The following is a 22084-nucleotide window of genomic DNA, read 5'->3' as shown; positions in this document are numbered from 1 at the left end:
AATAGAGATGATTTTACTTTTCAGAGATTTTAGAAATAATTTTGTAAGAGTAAAGCCCATGTAAACGCACACACACAAACACACACACACGCAGGGTTGGCCAAAGGGTTTATTTAGCTTTTCCATAACACCTTATGGAAAAACCCAAACAAACATTTTTGCCAACCCGATACTTAATGACACTTGTGTCTAAGTTTGTCTAGGCTTTCTAATTTCTGAAATATCCTGGGAAGGGGGTACTCAATTTCATTTCCCCTTCATAATTTTTGGGTTTTCCTACTTGGTCTCTGCAGCTTAGAGTGCATATGTGACAGGAATAGTATTTTGGATCCTAATCTGTTTTCCCCTCTCCCTGGACTTTTCCATTTTCCTCCTCTCTATTCAAGCAGATAGCTGATTGTGTACTTATTGGCTCAGGGGTGGGACATGAAAAGACGGAGAAGAGAATGTACAAGCCTTTCTGGCTTTTGAATTTTAAAGAAAGAATTCTGGGCATAGAACTTGAAATAGTGAGGAGAGTGGAGCTATTCTCCCAGATTCAAGCGATTTTTCTGGGCTGGAGAAAGGAGAGGAGAAGAGAAAGAGAAATCCATGGGCTCCAAAAGCAGAGACTACCTGTGTCCTGCTTCCAAAGGAAGTACTCCTAGAAGGGGTGGCATGGGTCCATAAAAAAGAGCTGTTTAGGGTGTCTAGAAATACTACTTCTCTAGCCAGTTGGGCTTCCCAGGTGGCAAGTGGTTAAGAATCTTCCTGCCAATGCAGGAGACTAAAGAGACATGGATTCGATCCCTGGATCAGGAAGATGCCCTGGAGTAGGAAACATATTCTTGCCTGGAAAATTCCATATACAGAGGAGCCTGGCTAGCTACAGTCCATGGGATTGCGAAAGAGTCAAACACGACTGAAGGATTAAACAACAACAATGACAACATGGAATCTGTGTGGCCTTGAGTGCTTTCTTCTGGCCCAGTGTTTCTGATGGAACCTCAAAGGGCACAGGAGGGTGGCGAGTGCTAGCAAGACTTTGCTGCGTGCCTTTCAGGAAAACAGCTGAGCATGCTGATTGGGAAACTCAGTTCTCTATTTAACTGTTCCAGAAATGGTTAAATTTCTCTATAGGAAGAGAGGGTTTTCAAAGGCTGTCTTCCTTGGAAAATGTTATTGTTTATTTCTTAGTAGATCTCAAAGTCCTCAGAAAATAGAAGATGGAAAAGATAGGTGGTGATCACAGGGAAAGCAATGTGGGAGCCATCAGGCATGAGATTGGGAAAACAGGCAAAGATATAATGCTATCTTGGAGTCTTGATTTCCAGATGGTAAAGAATGTATGGAGAGCTGGAATTGTGATTGCTTTCACCTTCTGTACCTTTTAACCTTCGAAGGCTATGGATAGACCATGAGGGTGGACCCTCTCAGAAAGCACAGTTGCCCAAGAATTGGCCTGATCTATGTCTCAGCTTATTTCATCCCTGGGGATATGGCTTACTTTAAGTTGTAACATCTTTGTTTTTTCTGTTTCTTACAGATTCATGAAGGTGGCAGGAAGCACAGTGGATGCAGTTACCTGGCAACAGTAGGTATTCACCTTTTTTGCTCTTACTTATTTTCAAATGCTGTGAAATGAAAGATAAGTAGTTGTCATGAAGTTATAACTGACATTTAATAAACTATCTTTCATCCTCCAAGAAAAATAGTTAAAATTAACTCCAAAGTTATTATTATGATACATAGGCTATCATAGTAATATAATTGTATTATTTCCAAAAACAAAAACAGGGTAACATTTTGGAAAGCTCAGCTATTGTGTACACTCTTAAACTAACCTTTCATTAGTGTACAGGTTATGTGAGTCTAAGCATGCCATCCTAAGCTTTTTTGGGGGGAATAAATTTCCTTAAGAGAGTAAATAGTTTTAATTATCTAATATATCATAAGAAAATAGAAACACTTTATTATATTAATGGCAGTAGTCTTATTTAGTACCAAGAGAGTCACTAATATGAAGCAAGTAATACACACACACACACACACACACATATATATATATATATATATATATATATATATATATATAAAGAGAGAGAGAGCAGTTTTGAGAAAAGATCAGTGTTCTAGGGAATAAGCTTACAATGGCTTACTCAATGTTCTGGGGAGAAAGGATCAATGTTCCAGGGAATAAGCTTACCTGTTACTCGAGGGTAGCTTGACTGGTAAAGATAATTATCTGATATATAAATTTAAATTTTCTTTAAGTCCCCTTACAAAATTTGTGCTGAAATGTCCAGCATCTCATAGTGTCTCACCAATTTTATACTGGAACCCTGCCCTTCGTTTCTGTAAGAGATCTGTCACACAGCATCTTTCAAATCATCTCTCAACTAATGTGGTCCTCACAGCTCAGACACGCACTCCCATTCTGGGCCCTCAGAGCTGTCAGCCATGGCCATCTTTCTCAGTTACTCTCATCCTGCCTGCTTAGCATGTTTACTCCTTCTGTCTGTCCTTCATTTTAAGTGGGTGACAGAATCCCTTAGGATTCATGACAGTTATGAAACAAAGAAAAGTGAATGCAATTTTATTAAGTATCCTAAAAGAATTTTTGGTTGTTGGCAATCAATAACTTTGATCATAATGAAAAATATTTTATTCTACATTTATATTCTTAGTTTCTGTAAACAAGAAGTTCCAAATATTTCCAGAAATTCTTATTCTCCTTCAGCTTGTCTTTGTGAGCCTTGGATTGAGTGGGTTTGAGGATCTTGTTATTCCTTTGCTTAAATTCCCTCAAGTTCCTTCCCTTTGCAGGTAGACCACAAGCCAGACTCTTAGACTCTCTACTCCGGCCTTTAAGGCCCTTTATGTTTGGTCAGTGCTCTCTTCTGATCCCACCCTGCCCGTACTCATTCTGTCACAGCACTGGTGAGGTCTTTCAGTTTGTAGAGGGTTCACATGAATGTCTGCCTCAAGAACCTTGTATGTATCATTCCCTCTGCCTGGAATGTTGTTTTCTTTATTTTTTGTGTAGCTGACTCCTTCACATCTCTTAAGATTCAGCTTATGTGTCACCTCCTTCAAGAGGCCTTTCCTGATGATTCTATCTAAAATAGAACTCCTATTTAATTCTCTTTCTTTGTTTTTCTATAGTACTTACCATAACTTACAATTACTGTTTTTTTTTCATACTGGTTTTTGTAATTTATGTGTTTTATCTTTTACCAAAATAATGCTTATTCAGTTCAACAAGTGCTTATTTGGACAATTGTTAATTGGGCATTTACTATGGGAGAAAATAACAACAAGGATAATAATAATAACAATGTGGTAGAAATTTTAATGTATATTACTACATCTGATCCTCGAAACAAGTAAATGAGATCAGGACTGTTTTTATCCCTAATTTTCTACAACTTAGAGAAAGGTGTATAAAATCCAAAGATCACAAAGAAGTGGCAGATTTTGGATTCAAAGCTGGGTCTGTCTCACTCCGTGGGCTTCTCTTAACTGTTACTGCTTTAGTAACCACTCAGTGATCCTTTACTGGAATTCTAGTTGCTATAGCTGTTTAGTTGCTTAGTCATGGCCAACTGTTGTGACCCCATGGACTGTAGCCTGCAAGACTCCTCTGTCCATGGAATTTCCCAGGCAAGAATACTGGAGTGGGTTGCCATTTCCTGCTCTAGGGGATCTTCCCAACCCAGGGGTTGAACCTGAGTCTGCTACATTGGCAAGCAGGTTCTTTACCACTGAGCCAGCAGGGAAGCCCATTACATTCTAGGGTGGGGGGTGAGGGGGCAGGGAATTAAAATCCTCTTCAGGGTCTTCACCAAAAGCTATCTGGATAATGTAGCATAAAGACTAAAGAATGAAGACTTTATAGTATTTAAGAAGTAATGAGATCAGTGTACAAAAGTTAGTGGATAAGAATGTAGGGCTTGTTCAATTATCATGGCTGACAGGGAGGGATCAGAGATATTTTTTCTCCCCTACTCAAGTACTTTCCAAGTACAAATGCAGTGAAGTGAGCAAAGTATTTTTTTAAAGGAAAAATAATTTTTTTGAAAATACAGTTTATTAGCTATTTAAAAAAAATATTGGCCATCTCTCAAGATAAATGTCGTGTATTTGTAGCTACTCTAAATATACCCCCAAAGAAGGCATGGGATTGCATTTCTTTTGGCTCTAGGATCAACACTCATTTGGGGACAACAAGTATTACTTTGTCTCTGCCATTTATTCCTTACAGCCATAATCTTCAGTCAAGACTTGGGATAGTTACAGAACAATTCTAAGAAATTCTGGCTAGAAGGACTCAGTGAAAATTAAAGCCAAATGTCATGTTTCTCTAACTCTGAGTATGCTGAGGTGAAAATTTCTTAATAATGTAAAGTAAATCCAGAGTCATCGTCAGGAAAAATAGGAGCATAGAATTTGTTGATATACATCTGTCTATCGGTAGCCAAAGGTACTGAGATATTGAGCTTGGAGCCTGAACAACCAGAACTCTGAGTCTGAAGTCATAAATAAATAAGTCTATATAGTTAGACTATTTTGATTTGGACTTTCCTGCTCTTGAATTTACACAACTTGATGATTTGTTCTGCCCACCAACCCATGCCGAAAACCCATAAAAGGTTAGTGAGATGAAGTTCGGATTACAGGAATGGTGGAATAGCTTATATCAAATATCAATGATAAATCTGGACAACAAATATCAATAAATAAATAAATACACACACACCCAGAAGAGAGATCAAAGAGCTAGGGGAAGTTATTCAATCCCTGAAAGAAGTGAATGACACTGGTGAGATCTGTGGTTACTTAAGAATCCATACAGTATGAGACGGCTTTAAACTCAAAATAAATACATGGTCATATTGGCTTGAGATGTTGGAAAAAGGAGTCAAAAGGTAGAAATCTCATAAGGAAGAAGCTATGGGGCAACATACCAAATATGCATATCAACTTCATTTCAAATCTTTGCCTAATCTCTGAACTGTACATATATAAGGGAGACTCCAAGGAGCTTGGTAGAAAACAACAGCTGGAAGTCTGAAAATGTTGAACAGAAATTTCAGCTGCTGTCTGTCACATGAGGGACAGAGATTAAAATTTGAATCTCACAAGTTTAGAGGGGCCTGATAAACAGCTCGTGCTTTCCAGTGAAAACTAAAAGACTTATGCCCAGGAGTAAAGTCTGTGTCCCAGGTCTAAGGATTTGCCTTAAGTCTAATGTGTAACCAACATGTGTAATATAAATTGTTAGAGTCACCCTAACAAATTCTAAACTGCAGCTGCCACAAGACCAGCTATTCATCCAACTGCCTACCCAGATCCCAAACTAACACTCTTCTATCTCTACAGCATATCATCCACACTTTCCAATATACAATTTACAATTTAAAAATTACTAGGAATGCAAAGAAACAGAAAAATGTGGCCCATGGCCAAGAATGAACAGTAACTAGAAACCCTGAGATGACCCAGATAATAGAATTAGCTGACAAGGATTTTAAAGAAGCAATTGCAAATATATTCAAATAATTAAGAGAAAACGTCCATCTTGAGTAAACACAAAGGGAAATATTGGAAGTAACATGGAAACAGTATATATGTAAAAGTACCAAATGAAATTATTAAAGAAAAACAGAATAATAACTGAAATGATGGGAATTCCCTGATGGTCCAGTGGTTAGGACTCCACGTTTCCAATGCAAGGGGCATGGGTTTGATCCTTGGTCAGGGAACTAAGTTCCTACAAGCCATGCAGCGTGGCCAATATAACTGAAATGAAAGACTCTCTGGGTGGGTTTGCTAAAAGATGAGAAAATACAGAAGAAAGGGTTAGTGAACTTGTGTATAGATCATTTGAAATTATATAATTTAAGAACAGAGAAAATATTGGAAGAAAATTATCAAAGTTTCAGCAGGCTCATTGCCAATATCAAGTAACAACTATGCAGTTAGAATCCAGAGGACAAGAGAGAGAGAGTGGGGCATAAAACCTTTAAGAAGCCAAAGCTGAACTTCTCTCAAATTTGGTGAAAAACATTAACTTATAGAACCAAGAAGCTAGGCAAGCCCTAAGAAGGATAAATACAAGGAAAATCACACTTGGACATAATAATTAAATTGTTGAGAACAAAAGGATGGAGAAAATCTCCAAAGTATTCAGACAAAAATGACAGCATAGAGAACAAAGACACAAATGATGGCTAACTTGACATCAGAAACAATGGAGGACAGAAAACTGCGGAACTACATCTTTTAAAAAGTGCCAAAGAAAAGGTCAAGCTAGAATTCTCTGCCTGAAAAAATATTCTTTTAAAATGAAGATGAAACAAAGATGTTTTTGGCAAACAAAAGTCAACCAGACCTGTGCTACAAGAAATACTATAATAAAGGAAGTTCTTCAGACAGCATCAACATGAAAGTTGGATCTCAAAAAATAGTGAAATGCCTTGGAATGTATAAATTTATAGATACATATTTTTTCTCTTAATTTATTTAAAAAGCCTGACTCATGCAAAATATAACATTGTAGTATGGGGATTATAACATACATAGATGTGAAAATCAGTCAGTCAGTCAGTTCAGTCGCTCAGTCCTGTCTGACTCTGCGCCCTATGAACCGCAGCACTCCAGGCCTCCCTGTCCATCACCAACTCCCGGAGTTCACTCAGACTCACATCCATCGAGTCAGTGATGCCATCCAGCCATCTCATTCTCTGTCATCCCATTCTCCTCCTGCCCCCAATCCCTCCCAGCATCAGAGTCTTTTCCAATGAGTCAACTCTTTGCATGAGGTGGCCAAAGTATTGGAGTTTCAGCTTCAGCATCAGTCCTTCCAAAGAACACCCAGGACTGATCTCCTTTAGGATGGACTGGTTGGATCTCCTTGCAGTCCAAGGGACTCTCAAGAGTCTTCTCCAACACCACAGTTCAAAAGCATCAATTCTTCGGCACTCAGCCTTCTTCACAGTCCAACTCTCACATCCATACATGACCACAGGAAAAACCATAGCCTTGACTAGACAGACCTTTGTTGGCAATGGCAATAATACCACAAAAGATGATGAACGCTGCTGCTGCTAAGTCGCTTCAGTCGTGTCCGACTCTGTGCGACCCCATAGATGGCAGCCCACTAGGCTCCTCTGTCCCTGGGATTCTCCAGGCAAGAACACTGGAGTGGGTTGCCATTTCCAGAGGCTGTAAATGGAGTTATACTGTTGCAGATTTTTTTAATGTGAAGTAATACAGTGTTTAAGAAGACTGTGAAATTTTATTTCTAGAATTAAAGTTTCAGATAGAATTAAAGTTGCTGACCTAAACTATGGAGGTTATCTTGGATTGTCCAGATGGACCCAAGAATGACTATTAGAATGAAAGAGGCAGTAAGAAAAGAGGAGGCATAGGAAGATTTAACCACAGAAAAGAAAGTCAGAGTGATATGATGTGAGAATTATTTGATTGCTATTGTTGCTTTTGAAGATGGAAGAAGTGGGTCATGAGCTAAGGAATGTGGGCAGCCTCTGGAAGTTGGAAAAGTCAAGGAAATGGATTCTTCCCTAGCACTTCCAGAAGGAATGCAACCTTCCCAACACTTGGATTTTAACCCAGTGAGATCCATGTTAGTTTCTAACCTACAGAAAGGAAAGTGAAAGTCGCTTAGTCGTGTCTGACTCTTTGGAATTCTCCAGGCTAGAATACTCGAGTGGGTAGCCGTTCCTTTCTCTGGGGGATCTTCTCAGCCCAGGGATGGAACCCAGGTATCCCATGTTGTAGGCGGATTCTGTACCAGCTGAGCCACCAGGCAAGCCCAACCTACAGAACTGTAAGATAATAAATTTGAATTGTTTTAAGCCATTGCTTGTGATAATTTGTTTAGAACAGCAATGGAAAACTAACACAATACCTAATAACAGAGTTTCAAAATATCCCATGAAAAAACTAAAAGAACAAAAGGAGAGAAATTGATAAATCTCTTGTTACAGTTGGGGATTTAAAAGCATCTCTTTCAGTAATTAATAGGACAACTAGATTAAAATAAAAACAGGAAGGATAAAGAAGATTGAGTAACATCATCATTAAGCTTGACCTAGGTGCCCAATACGCTACTGGAGATGAGTGGAGAAATAACTCCAGAAAGAATGAGGGGGTGGAGCCAAAGCAAAAACAATACCCAGCTGAGGATGTGACTGGTGATAGAAGCAAGTTCCGATGCTGTAAAGAGCAATATTGCATGGGAACCTGGAATGTCAGGTCCATGAATCAAGGCAAATTGGAAGTGGTCAAACAAGAGATGGCAAGAGTGAATATCGACATTCTAGGAATCAGTGAACTGAAATGGACTGGAATGGGTGAATTTAACTCAGATGACCATTATATCTACTACTGCAGCAGGAACCCCTCAGAAGAAATGGAGTGGCCATCATGGTCAACAAAAGAGTCTGAAATGCAGTACTTGGATGCAATCTCAAAAACGACAGAATGATCTCTGTTCATTTCCAAGGCAAACCATTCAATATCACAGTAATCCAAGTCTGTGCCCCAACCAGTAAGGCTGAAGAAGCTGAAGTTGAACAGTTCTATGAAGACCTACAAGACCTTTTAGAACTAACACCCAAAACAGATGTCCTTTTCATTATAGGGGACTGGAATGCAAAAGTAGGAAGTCAAGAAACACCTGGAGTAACAGGCAAATTTGGCCTTGGAATACGGAATGAAGCCGGGCAAAGACTAATAGAGTTTTGCCAAGAAAATGCACTGGTCATAACAAACACCCTCTTCCAACAACACAAGAGAAGACTCTACACATGGACATCACCAGATGGTCAACACCGAAATCAGATTGATTATATTCTTTGCAGCCAAAGATGGAGAAGCTCTATACAGTCAGCAAAAACAAGACCAGGAGCTGACAGTGGCTCAGACCATGAACTCCTTATTGCCAAATTCAGACTTAATTGAAGAAAGTAGGGAAAACCACTAGACCATTCAGGTATGACCTAAATCAAATCCCTTATGATTATACAGTGGAAGTGAGAAATAGATTTAAGGGCCTAGATCTGATAGATTGGAGAAGGCAATGGCAAGCCACTCCAGTACTCTTGCCTAGAAAATCCCATGGATGGAGGAGCCTGGTGGGCTACAGTCCATGGGGTCGCCACCAGTCGGTCGCGTCTGAGCGACTTCACTTTCACTTTTCACTTTCATGTAAAGGAGAAGGAAATGGCAACCTACTCCAGTGTTCTTGCCTGGAGAATCCCAGGTACGGCAGAGCCTGGTGGGCTGCTGTCTATGGGGTCGCACAGAGTCAGACACGACTGAAGCGACTTAGCAGTAGCAGCAGCAGCAACAGATCTAATAGATAGAGTGCCTGATGAACTATGGAATGAGGTTCATGACATTGTACAGGAGACAGGGATCAAGACCATTCCCATAGAAAAGAAATGCAAAAAAGCAAAATGGCTGTCTGGGGAGGCCTTACAAATAGCTGTGAAAAGAAGAGAAGCAAAAAGCAAAGGAGAAAAGGAAAGTTATAAGCATCTGAATGCAGAGTTCCAAAGAATAGCAAGAAGAAATAAGAAAGCCTTCTTCAGCGATCAATGCAAAGGAATAGAGGAAAACAACAGAATGGGAAAGACTAGGGATCTCTTCAAGAAAATCAGAGATACCAAAGGAACATTTCATGCAAAGATGAGCTTGATAAAGGACAGAAATGGTATGGACCTAACAGAAGCAGAAGATATTAAGAAGAGATGGCAAGAATACACAGAAGAACTGTACAAAAAAGATCTTCACCACCCAGATAATCACTATGGTATGATAACTGACCTAGAGCCAGACATCCTGGAATGTGAAGTCAAGTGGGCCTTAGAAAGCATCACTACGAACAAAGCTAGTGGAGGTGATGGAATTCCAGTTGAGCTATTCCAAATCCTGAAAGATGATGCTGTGAAAGTGCTGCACTCAATATGCCAGCAAATTTGGAAAACTCAGCAGTGGCCACAGCACTGGAAAAGGTCAGTTTTCATTCCCATCCCAAAGAAAGGCAATGCCAAAGAATGCTCAAACTACCGCACAATTGCACTCATCTCACACGCTAGTAAAGTAATGCCCAAAATTCTCCAAGCCAGGCTTCAGCAATATGTGAACGGTGAACTTCTAGATGTTCAAGCTGGTTTTAGAAAAGGCAGAGGAACCAGAGATCAAATTGCCAACATCCACTGGATCATAGAAAAAGCAAGAGAGTTCCAGAAAAACATCTATTTCTGCTTTATTGACTATGCCAAAGCCTTTGACTGTGTGGATCACAATAAATTGTGGAAAATTCTGAAAGAGATGGGCATACCAGACCACCTGATCTGCCTCTTGAGAAATTTGTATGCAGGTCAGGAAGCAACAGTTAGAACTGGACATGGAACCACAGACTGGTTCCAAATAGGAAAAGGAGTACATCAAGGCTGTATATTGTCACCCTGTTTATTTAACTTATATGCAGAGTACATCATGAGAAACACTGGACTGGAAGAAGCACAAGCTGGAATCAAGATTGCCGGGAGAAATATCAATAATCTCAGATAAGCAGATGACACCACCCTTATGGCAGAAAGTGAAGAAGAACTAAAAAGCCTCTTGATGAAAGTGAAAGAGGAGAGTGAAAAAGTTGGCTTAAAGCTCAACGTTCAGAAAACGAAGATCATGGCATCTGGTCCCACCACTTCATGGGAAATAGATGAGGAAACAGTGGAAACAGTGTCAGGCTTTATTTTTCTGGGCTCCAAAATCACTGCAGATGGTGACTGCAGCCATGAAATTAAAAGACACTTACTCCTTGGAAGGAAAGTTATGACCAACCTAGATAGCATGTTCAAAAGCAGAGACATTACTTTGCCAACAAAGGTTCGTCTAGTCAAGGCTGTGGTTTTTCCTGTGGTCATGTATGGATGTGAGAGTTGGACTGTGAAAAAGGCTGAGCGCCGAAGAATTGATGCTTTTGAACTGTGGTGTTGGAGAAGACTCTTGAGAGTCCCTTGGACTGCAAGGAGATCCAACCAGTCCATTCTGAAGGAGATCAGCCCTGGGATTTCTTTGGAAGGAATGATGCTCAAGCTGAAACTCCAGTACTTTGGCCACCTCATGCCAAAGGTGCAAAATTTCCAGTGAGTTGACTCACTGGAAAAGACTCTGATGCTGGGAGGGATTGGGGGCAGGAGGAGAAGGGGATGACAGAGGATGAGATGGCTGGATGGCATCACTGACTCGATGGACGTGAGTCTGAGTGAACTCCGGGAGTTGGTGATGGACAGGGAGGCCTGACATGCTGCGATTCATGGGGTCGCAAAGAGTCAGACACGACAGAGCAACTGATCTGATCTGATCTGATCTGATCTGAACTGACAGTTGTGGGCTGCATTTGAATGTACATATTTTTCCAGTGCACATGGAACATTCAACAAAATAGATCATATATGCTCATCTGTAAAAACAAGTCTCAATAAATTTGAAAGGATTGAAATCATGCACAAGTTTTTAATTGAAATATAATTGATTTATAATATATATTAATTTCAGTTATACAGCAAAGTGATTCAGTTATATATTTTTTTCTAATTATTTTTTATTATGGATTATTACAGAATGCTAAATACAGTTCCCTGTATTATATAGTATATTTTTGTTGCTTATCTATTTTATATATAATGGTGTGTATCTGTGAATCCTATATTCCTAATTTATCCCTCCCCCACTTTCCTCTCTGGTAACCATAAATTTGTTTTCTATGTATGTCTGTGAGACTGTTTCTGTTTTGTAAATTCATTTGTATTATTTTTTAGATTCCACATATGATATATCATATAATATTTGTTTTTCTCTGCCTGACTTTACCCAGTATGATAATCTATAAGTCTACTCATGTTGCTTCAAATGACAATATTTCACAACACTTCATCCTTTTCATGGCTGAGTGATATTTCATGGTGTGCGTGTGTGATACACACACACATCCTCTTTATCCAGTCACCTGTTGATGGACCTTTAGGTTGCTTCCATGTCTTGTCTATTGTAAATAGTACAACTATGGACATTGGGGTTCATGTATCTCTTCATATTAGAATGTTCATCCTTTCTGGATACATGCCCAGGACTGGGATTGCGGAATCATATGGTAACTCTATTTTTAGTTTTTTAAGGAGACTGCCTACTGTTTTCCATAGTGATTGTACCAATTTACATTCCCACCAACAATGTAGGAGTGTTCCCTTTTCTCCACACCCTTTCTGGCATTTATTATTTACAGACTTTTTTGATGATGGCTGTTCTGACCATTGTGAGGTCATGCCTCATTGTAGTTTTGATTTGCATTTCTCTAATAATTAGCAATGTTGATCATCTTCTCATGTGCCTGTTTTGATGACAAAGAAATTAAGTTAGATATCAGTAATAAAAATATCTATAAAACACCAAAATACTTTGAAATTAAATAACACACTTTAAAATAATCTATGGATCAAAGGAAAAATCATGAGACAAAGTAGGAAATACTTTGAAATGAATATGAATATGAAGGTGTATTTTTATTTTGAAATTAAATAACACACTTTAAAATAATCTATGGATCAAAAAAAATCATGAGAGAAAGTAGGAAATATTTCAAAATAAATATGAAGGTATATTTTATCAAAATTTGTGAAATTTAGTAAAAGCAGAGCTTAGAGGGAAATTTATATTCTAATATGCTTATATTAGAGAAGAATAAGCATTGATATCAATGACCTTAGTTTCTATCTTGAGACAGTAGAAAAAGAACAAACTAAATCCAAACTAAGTAAAATAAAGAAAATTACAAAAGTAAAAGCAGAAAACAATAAAATATAAAATAGACAAATAGAAAAGAAAATTTATAAACTGGAAGTGTTTCTTTGAATAGGTGAACAAATTTGAAAACTGAGAGAGAGAGATTGGGGGGCAGGGAGAGAGCGAGAGAATGGGAAAGATAGAACAGAAATTTCCAGTATCACAATAAAGGAAGGATTCTCACTGTAGACCACATAGATATTAAAAGTATAATAAGAGAATAATATTATGAAGAACTTTATGCCAACAAATTTGATAACTGAAATGGACAAATTCCTTGAAAAATACAACTTATCAAAAATGACACATTAAAATTCTTAATATCATTAAAGTATATCTGGTTCATTTTGGAATATCTGGCAATTTCTAAAATATACCTATCCTATGAAAAAGCAATTCCATTGTTAGGTATTTACCCAAAGGAAGTGAAAATATGCCACACAGAAACTTTTATATGAACATTCATAGTGGTTTTATTAATGTTAGACAAAAACTAGAAACAGGTGTCCATCAGCATAGAGTAGATTTAACAAATTGTTGTATATTCATATAAAGGAATGGTACTCAGCAAGATCAAAAAACAAAGTAATGATACACTTTTTAACATGAATGAATCTCAAAATCATGCTAAACAGTGTACCCCAATGTTCATCGCAGCACTGTTTATAATAGCCAGGACATGGAAGCAGCCTAGATGTCCATCAGCAGATGAATGGATAAGAAAGCTGTGGTACATATACACAATGAGTATTACTCAGCCATTAAAAAGAATACATTTGAATCAGTTCTAAAGAGGTGGATGAAACTGGAGCCTATTATACAGAGTGAAGTAAGCCAGAAAGAATACACCAATACAGTATACTAACACACATATATATATATATGTAATTTAGAAAGATGGTAGCAATAACCCTGTATATGAGATAGCAAAAGAGACACAGATGTATAGAACAGTCTTTTGGACTCTGTGGAAGAGGAAGAGGGTGGGATGATTTGGTAGAATGGCATTGAAACATGTATAATATCATATATGACACACACACAAAAAAGAAAAAATGAGATTTTATGTTCCTTCACCATATAAATGTTTATGTTCAGAGCAATAAAATTAAGATCACCAAAAAGGAAAAAAAAAAAACATGGGAGAATTTAGGTAGCCTAGGGATAATGTGTTCCTTGAATGTTTAGGTGAATATTAAAGTGTATGTCCCATGAAAATATTTAGACCTAATGTTTTTAAGGAGAGTTTCTTTTAGAATTTTCTTAACTTTTTATATCTTTATTTGATTTCTTAGGGTTCTACTTCTTCTTGAGTCAATTTTAGTCATCTATATTCTCCTAGGAAATTATTTTTATCATAATTTATATATTTTACCATTTTTAATATTTTGAAGTTTTTTCCCCCAATATTTTTTTCTCTGGTCATAGTCTGTACAATCAGGTCATTTGCTTTGGGTCTTCTTTTTCTAATTAGCTTTGCCATCAATTTAGCTATTAGATTTTTACATTCATTTCCTTTTTAATTTCTATTTTTTATTTCATTTCATTTTGTTTTTTTCTAACTAGTTAATTTCTCTGTTTTTGTTGTTCCTATATCTTTATCTGTGTGCTTCATTTTTTTTTCAATGATAAAAGCATTTAAAGTTCTGAGTTTTCCTGAGAGCAACTTTGAACACATCCCATTATGTTCTGATGTGTGCTGTTGTTATTATCATTATTATTGTCTATGATTAGAATTTTGATTTATTCTTGGATGTAGAATTTATTTATGAGAAGCTTTCCTTAGTTTCTCTATTATTTAATATTTGTTAATCATCTTATATTGGTTTCAAATTTTATTGCAAGGTGTTCAGAGATGTTGGCCTATAAAAACAGTTTCACTTGGAGTTCAGTTTTTTTGTATAAAATAAAATTAATTTCTAAAACTAAAAAAAAAAAAGCAGCACATGTGTGTTATTCCAATTATATGACGTTCTGGAATAGATTTTGAAAATTAGAAAATTAACTGCCTCTGTGGTTGTAGGTGGTAGAGACATGGATTGAGAAGGAAAGGCACAAGAGGGACTTTCCTTGGGTAATTGTAATGTTCTGTGCTCTGATAGGGATTTGAGTTACACAGGACTATGTATGATTTAGTCAGACTTCATCAGACGATAAACATTTAAGTTTTGTGCAGATCGTTAGTATGTGAAATTTACTTAAGAAAAAGAACCATACAGATATTGAACTTCAGTTAATAGAATGACTGATGAAGTGTGTAGGATAAAGTGTACTAAAGTCTACAACTTAGTTTGAAATGCCTCAAAATATAAAATAAATCAGTGGATGGATAGAAGGATAGATTGATAAGTGTGTGATGAAGCAAATGTAGCAAAATGTTATAGAACCTAGGTAGTGTGTCTATTGTTTTCACTACAATTCTTTCTATCTGTTTCTATTTGAAATCTTTCATAATAAGATATTGGAAAAAAGCCTAAATTGTTATACCTAAATAAATAATATTATATATTATTAAATAATATATTGTGAAAATAATTATGAAAAATGGTAAAATGCTTTTAAGTGACTAAAATAAGATATAAAATATACAATTCATACCTCAATAATGTAAAAATGCACAGAATTCAAAGAAAGGCACTGATGGGTTAGCAGTATTAACCTTTAGACATAGAGAGCATAGGAACACTTATGGTCATCTTACTTTTCTGTAGTTTCCAATTTTTCTGTAATAGGGTTGTGTATTTCAGTTTTGTTTATAATAAAGACCAGCAGTACCCAGCTCTACCCTTCACAACCCCAACTCCCCCTCCCCAGAAGCAATCATCACAATTTTAGTCATTTCTGATATTTGTTTCCATATTTCTAAATAACAATCTAATGGTATTTTATATTTTTTGCAAGTTAAATATTATCAATTTCCTACTACAAAGGATGAGAGTTTAGCTGTCACATCTCCCTTACTCCTTACACACTGAAATGTACTTACATTTCCCTGTCCTCTAATATTTTATATCTTAAGTATTGGGTAGATCAGAATTCAGTGATCACAGTTTTATTGCCATGTAAATATGACTTGCAGAAGAGAATGTTTGTGCAATGATTACATTTTCTTTCTTCCACAACTTTTTGTTTTCCTGCAGTTAATAACTCTTTTTCATTTACTTAATTTCCCTTAGTCTTTCCCCAACTCATCCCTAAACTCTGTACCAGAGGGGTAAATCTTGCTCTTTGTGCAAACACTCCAGGTAGCCATCAGTTTCATCTCGTCCTTGGAGATGTTCTCCTGGAGCATTCTCTCCTCTGGTCCCATCTGGACTAGTTGATCTCCGTGCTTCCTGCACAGCTGTTGTCCTGGGATCTCCCTTTACCATCATCCTAGGGATTCCTTTTGGCTCTCTTATTTGTTGGATCCATGCCTTTTTATGAAGTTCACTCCCCATTTTGGTGGAACATTTTTTTCCCAAGAACTTCCTGAGAAAAGATAAATGAGAGGTAAACATGTTGAGACCTTGTATTAAAGTTTGATTTATATTTTGGATGAATATGATTTCCCTTGGATTTTGATGCTTTGGCTCCATCTTCTTCTAGCTTTTCTTGTAACTTTTAAGAAATCGGATGCTTTTTAAATTTCCAGTCCTTTTATTTGCCCTGTTTTTTCTCTGTTGGTACTACTAAAATCTTTTTGTCCTCAGTGATCCTCTGTGTGACTCTCTTTTTATTCTGTTAATAGGTATGTGGTGGGCCCTATCAATCTGAAACTCATGCCCTTCAGTTTAGGGAAATTTTTCTGAATTTTCTCTTTGATGATTTTCTTTTTCATTATTATTTTTTGTGTGTGCTCTCTCTCTCTGTCTGCAATTTCCACTAGTCAGATATCAGAACTCCTCAAGCAGTAGTCTTGTTGTTGTTCAGTCTCTAACTTGTGTCCAACTCTTTGTGACCCCATGGACTGCAGCAAGTCAGGCTTCTCTGTCTTTCACTATCTCCCTGAGTTTGCTCAAACTTATGTTCATTGAATCAGTGATGCCATCCAACCATCTCATCCTCTACCACCCGCTTCTCCTCTTGCCCTCAGTCTTTCCCAACATCAGGGTCTTTTCCAATGAGTCAGCTTTTTGCATCAGATGGCCAAAGTATTGGAGCTTCAGCTTCTGCATCAGTCCTTCCAATGAATATTCAGGATTGATTTACAGACTGACTGGTTTGATCATACAAACAGTAGTCTAATTTTTATATATTTTTCTCTTGTTTTTTCTTCTGTTTTCTGTTAAATCTCCTTAATCATCTAAATTTTCTGTTGAAATTTTCATTTCTGTTATCATATTTCTGATTTTCAAAAACACTTTTTATTCCTCAAAGCTTCCTTTTTTTTTCTTTTTAATTTACTTTTTATTGAAGGATAATTGCTTTACACAATTTTGTTGTTTTCTGTCAAACCTCAACATGAATCAGCCGTAGGTATACATATATCCTCTCCCTTTTGAACCTCCCTCCCATCTCCCTCCCCATCCCACCCCTCTAGGTTGATACAGACCCTCTGTTTGAGTTTCCTGAGCCATACAGCAAATTCCTGTTGGCTGTCTATTTTACATGTAATGTAAGTTTCCATGTTACTCTTTCTATACCTGTCCCCTACTGTCCCCATGTCTAGAAGTCTATTCTCTATGTCTGTTTCTCCATTGCTACCCTGTAGATAAATTCTTCAGTACCATTTTTCTAGATTCCATACATGTGTGTTAGAATGTGGTGTTTATCTTTCTCTTTCTGACTCATTTCACTCTATATAACAGGTTCTAGGTTCATCCACTTCATCAGAACTGACTCAAATGTGTTCCTTTTTATGGCTGAGTAATATTCCATTGTGTATATGTACTACATCAAAGCTTCCTTTTTATGGCTTCTTATAGCTTCTTTCCTTGTTTCTGAATGCTTCTATCAATTTTAGTTGTGTTTGTTTGTTTTGTTTCTTTTCTTACTTTCTCTTTTCTTCCTCCCTCCCTCCCTTTTTCTTCCCCCTTTCCTTCCTTCTTCCCACTCTCTTTCCTTCTCTTTCTATCTTTCTCCATTTCTTTATCCCTCTCTCCCTCCCTTCCTTCCTTTCCTTTCTTCTCTGATAGTTTTTCTTATCATTTCTTCATTTAACTTTTTACCTCTGTATTCTTCCCTCCTTTCCTCATTTCTCTGTTTTTGTCTCTCACATTAAAGATTTTCCTTGAATGTAAAATGATCCTTAAATCTCTATTTCTATTTAAGAGGGAGGCATGAAAACTGATTGGATCATTTTTGCTCATGAACATTTCTTCTTAGCTAGTTGGATGTCTATTTAGGGTGATCTGCCTGAGTTATTACTTTATGGGACTCCTAAATGTTCTAATCTTTTGGTCCTTTCTCATGTGCAATTTAATTTTCCAGAGAAGAATTCTCTCTTCTGAGAACTTGGAAGTATAAATCTGCTAGCACCCTCACATCTAAGAAAGGAGCTGGATATCTCATTGTTTAGTGTGTAGCCTTTCATTCAGTCCTCTTGTTTCACCTCAACTCTGTTTGATGGTCTTAACTCTAGCTCAGCCTCCAATGCTCTGCTGTCTTGGAAATGGGACAGTTTCTCAACTATGTAGCACAGTGGATCATATTCATAGATACCACTGTATTATAATTAAAATAGAAACTTTAAAAATATTTATTTTAAAATAAATTCATTACTATTTACCACAAATTATGTATTTTTTATAAAATAACTATATTTTCCCAGCAATCCCACTGCTGGGCATATGCACTGAGGAAACCAGAATTGAAAGAGACACGTGTACCCCAATTTCATCACAGCACTGTTTATAATAGCCAGGACATGGAAGCAACCTAGATGTCCATCAGCAGATGAATGGATAAGAAAGCTGTGGTACATATACACAATGGAGTATTACTCAGCCATTAAAAAGAATACATTTGAATCAGTTCTAATGAGATGGATGAAACTGGAGCCTATTACACAGAGTGAAGTAAGCCAGAAAGAAAAACACCAATACAGTATACTAACACATATATATATGGAATTTAGAAAGATGGTAACAATAACCCTGCATGCGAGACAGCAAAAACAGTCTTTTGGACTCTGTGGGAGAGGGTGAGAGTGGGATGATTTGGGAGACTGGCACTGAAACATGTATATTATCATATGTGAAATAAATCGCCAGTCCAGGTTCAATGTATGAGACAGGGTGCTCAGGGCTGGTGCACTGGGATGACCCAGAGGGATGGGATGGGGAGGGTGGTGGGAGGGGGATTCAGGATGGGGAACACATGCACACCCGTGAAGGAATCATGTCAATGTATGGCAAAACCACTACAATATTGTAAAGTAATTAGCCTCCAATTAAATAAATTTATATTAAAAAAGTAAATATATATATAATAAAATAAAATAACTACATTTTCCAAAAAAGTTAGTGAGAAGAGTGGCATTATTTTATATTCTTGAAAATCTCTTTAATGCCTAGCTGGTGGCTCAGATGGTAAAGCGTCAGCCTGCAATGTGGGAGACCTGGGTTCGATCCCTGGGTTGGGAAGATCCTCTGGAGAAGGAAATGACAACTCACTCTAGTATTCTTGCCTGGAAAGTTACATGGACGGAGGAGCCTGGTAGGCTACAGTCCATGGGGTCACAGAGTCGGACACGACTGAGCGACTTCACTTGATTGAAGATATGTGGATTCTTATATCTTCCATGTTTTGTGGCAATATATTGTTTGGCTTAAGATTATGCACACAATTTGCCCTCACAGAGGTATGTAGCTTAAAAAGGGAGGAGTATTTAAATAGCCTTTTTCAAATTCTTGTGGCTGTTCTCAGATACTATACCAAAATTGAGTAAGTGATAGCTTCTTAAAGTTAGTTGCAATGTGGATGGATTATGAAGCCATATCTATGAACTTCTCATACTCCGATGCATAAATTTTCTGGTTTTGCATTTTGAATGTATCTTTTACCCAAGAATGATTTTAACATTATGCATTAATCATTTGGAAAATACTGTTTTGTTAGGTTGTGACACATGTTGACACATTTTATTATGAAATATCAAAAAGCACATTTATTAATATCACCCCTGACCTAATCAGAAAAAGCCTTTAAGTTTTGGGAAGCTGACAACCTCATGGTGGCAGACACAAATATTCTAAAATTCTAATTTTCACTTAACAGTTCAAACTTTATAATCACCAACAAGTTCTATCTTGTTTACCTTGAGGTGACAGACTTATTTTTTTTCATTTTGAGAAAAATGTCTTCTAAATACCCATCTGAATAACCATAATTTGTCTGTCAGTCACTCTTTCAAGTAAAAATTTTGCTTCATGAAAAACATGACCAATTCAATTTGCAACCCAAACAATCATTAACTGTTTATCCTTGAGACAACCATTATCATAATTAGCTGTGAAAGTGACATCTTTTATGAATATTTCTCATTTAGTCATATAGAATATTTCTAAAACATATACTCAGAGGTTAAAATTTCATAAAATGTATAATTTTTATTACTCTATCAAGGGAATTATTAAGTAAAACTGACATTTGGTTTTATTGTAAGTATGTGACTTGACCACCAGCATGATTTGATGTTCCTGCCTTGATTTGTATTAAGCTCTTGGGCTCATTGTTGCTTTTGTACCATCAGTCCAAGTGTCAAGTGTTTTCCCAGTACAAACCATGAGAGTCAAATAAATTATTTAACACTGTATTTAATCACCCTTTGTATTTAGTGCCAAGCATTTGTGTTTACTGCCAATACACCAGGCGTATTTTACTGCCAGTCACATGAAAGAATTTATTTGTCAATGATTAGTTGGTGCTGATGTTGGATAGATACAAGAAAAAGCTATGTCTGTAGATATGAGATATTAATATCCAGAGATGTTAACTTTGTCTTCATGATTGCAGTTAAACTTTTAATTTAATGTGTGTTGTTAAGAAATAGCCTGGGCTGCTTTCTTTTACTAACTTTAATGACTTTTCATCTAGCAGGTATTCAGCAATGTCAGCCTCTATGAGTCATTTAGCTACCTTGTGTATCTTTCTAGTTGGTGCAGTATGAAAACCTATTCTTTAAGATGCTTTTCTAAATTTATGTATACACTTCTGTATTTTAAATAGATAACCAGCAAGGACCTACTATATAGCACAGGGAACTCTGCTCAGTGTTACATGGCAGCTTGGATGGGAGGGGAGTTTGGGGGAGAATGGATACCTATATATGTATGGCTGAGTCCCTTTGCTGCCTACCTGAAACTATCACAACATTGTTAATCAGCTATACTCTAATATAAAATAAAAAGCTTAAAAAATAAAGTTATTTTGAAGACTTCTCTAGATTTTAAATTTAGATAAGTCTTAAATAATTTTGAAATGCTATTTGCAAAATAAGACAAAAATGTTCTTACTTTCATATATGCCTAAGAAAAACATTAGAATTTCAAAATAACTTATTGGATGATTTGAAGGTTACACAGATGATAGCAGGTAAAATAAAAATAGCTTGTAATAACACAGTAGAAATATTGAGAACAAGGTGAGTTAACCTGTGAAAACATACATATTTATACCCCAAAATATCATAGAAAAATCTAGAAACAAGAATAAATAAGTACATATTCCATTATGTCAGGGCAATGACATTGTCACATGTTATATAGATTCTTGTAAGAAAGTGAGAGTGAAAATGGCAAATAATTGTCATCATGTTATTATGAAAATACCTTTGATCTCATGGACTTCCAGGATCTTGGGGACTCCCAGGTGTCCCTGGACCATACTCTAATAACCACAGATGTAGAGTGAGGGTAGGCATCAGAGAGTCTGGTTGTTTTTCAATATTCTTGCTTCTAGCCCCTTTTCTCCCCTATTCTCAAAGGCACCTGGTGCTTCCAGCTTCTGAAACTTTATAGGGTTCCACAGCAAGAAGCAGCCTGCTTTTGGGTTTCCCTGAAAGGATTCACAGGTGTAAAATTCAGCCTCCTCTGGTTAGCTAAGTCAGTTACCACTCTTCCTTCTGTTTTCTAATATCAACATTTTTACTGTGGTATTTTCCTGTCCTGTTCTCTTAGACCTTCTGGGTTAATACCTTTCTCTCTCTCTCTCTCTCTTTTTTTTGGTCCCATTGCCGTTATTTCAATGGGATTTTGGGAGTGAGCTTAGGAAATCCCTGTTTTTAAACACCATATTTGACTTG

At 36.9% G+C, this 22084-nt stretch overlaps 1 protein-coding gene across 1 annotated transcript in view; it reads left to right on the top strand.

Annotated features, from left to right (window-relative positions):
* Positions 1-22084, top strand: part of HPSE2 (heparanase 2 (inactive)) — a 311126-nt gene that overhangs the window by 56824 nt on the left and 232218 nt on the right. The window contains exon 4 of the mRNA XM_055559882.1: positions 1526-1573. Coding sequence (XP_055415857.1) covers positions 1526-1573 — 48 coding nt within the window. The remainder of the gene's footprint in view (positions 1-1525; positions 1574-22084) is intronic.

Source organism: Bubalus kerabau, chromosome 22, assembly GCF_029407905.1.
Source record: "Bubalus kerabau isolate K-KA32 ecotype Philippines breed swamp buffalo chromosome 22, PCC_UOA_SB_1v2, whole genome shotgun sequence".
Classification (NCBI taxonomy): Eukaryota; Metazoa; Chordata; class Mammalia; order Artiodactyla; family Bovidae; genus Bubalus; species Bubalus kerabau.
Note: the sequence above shows the minus strand (reverse complement) of the source record. Positions and strands in the feature narration are given on the sequence as shown.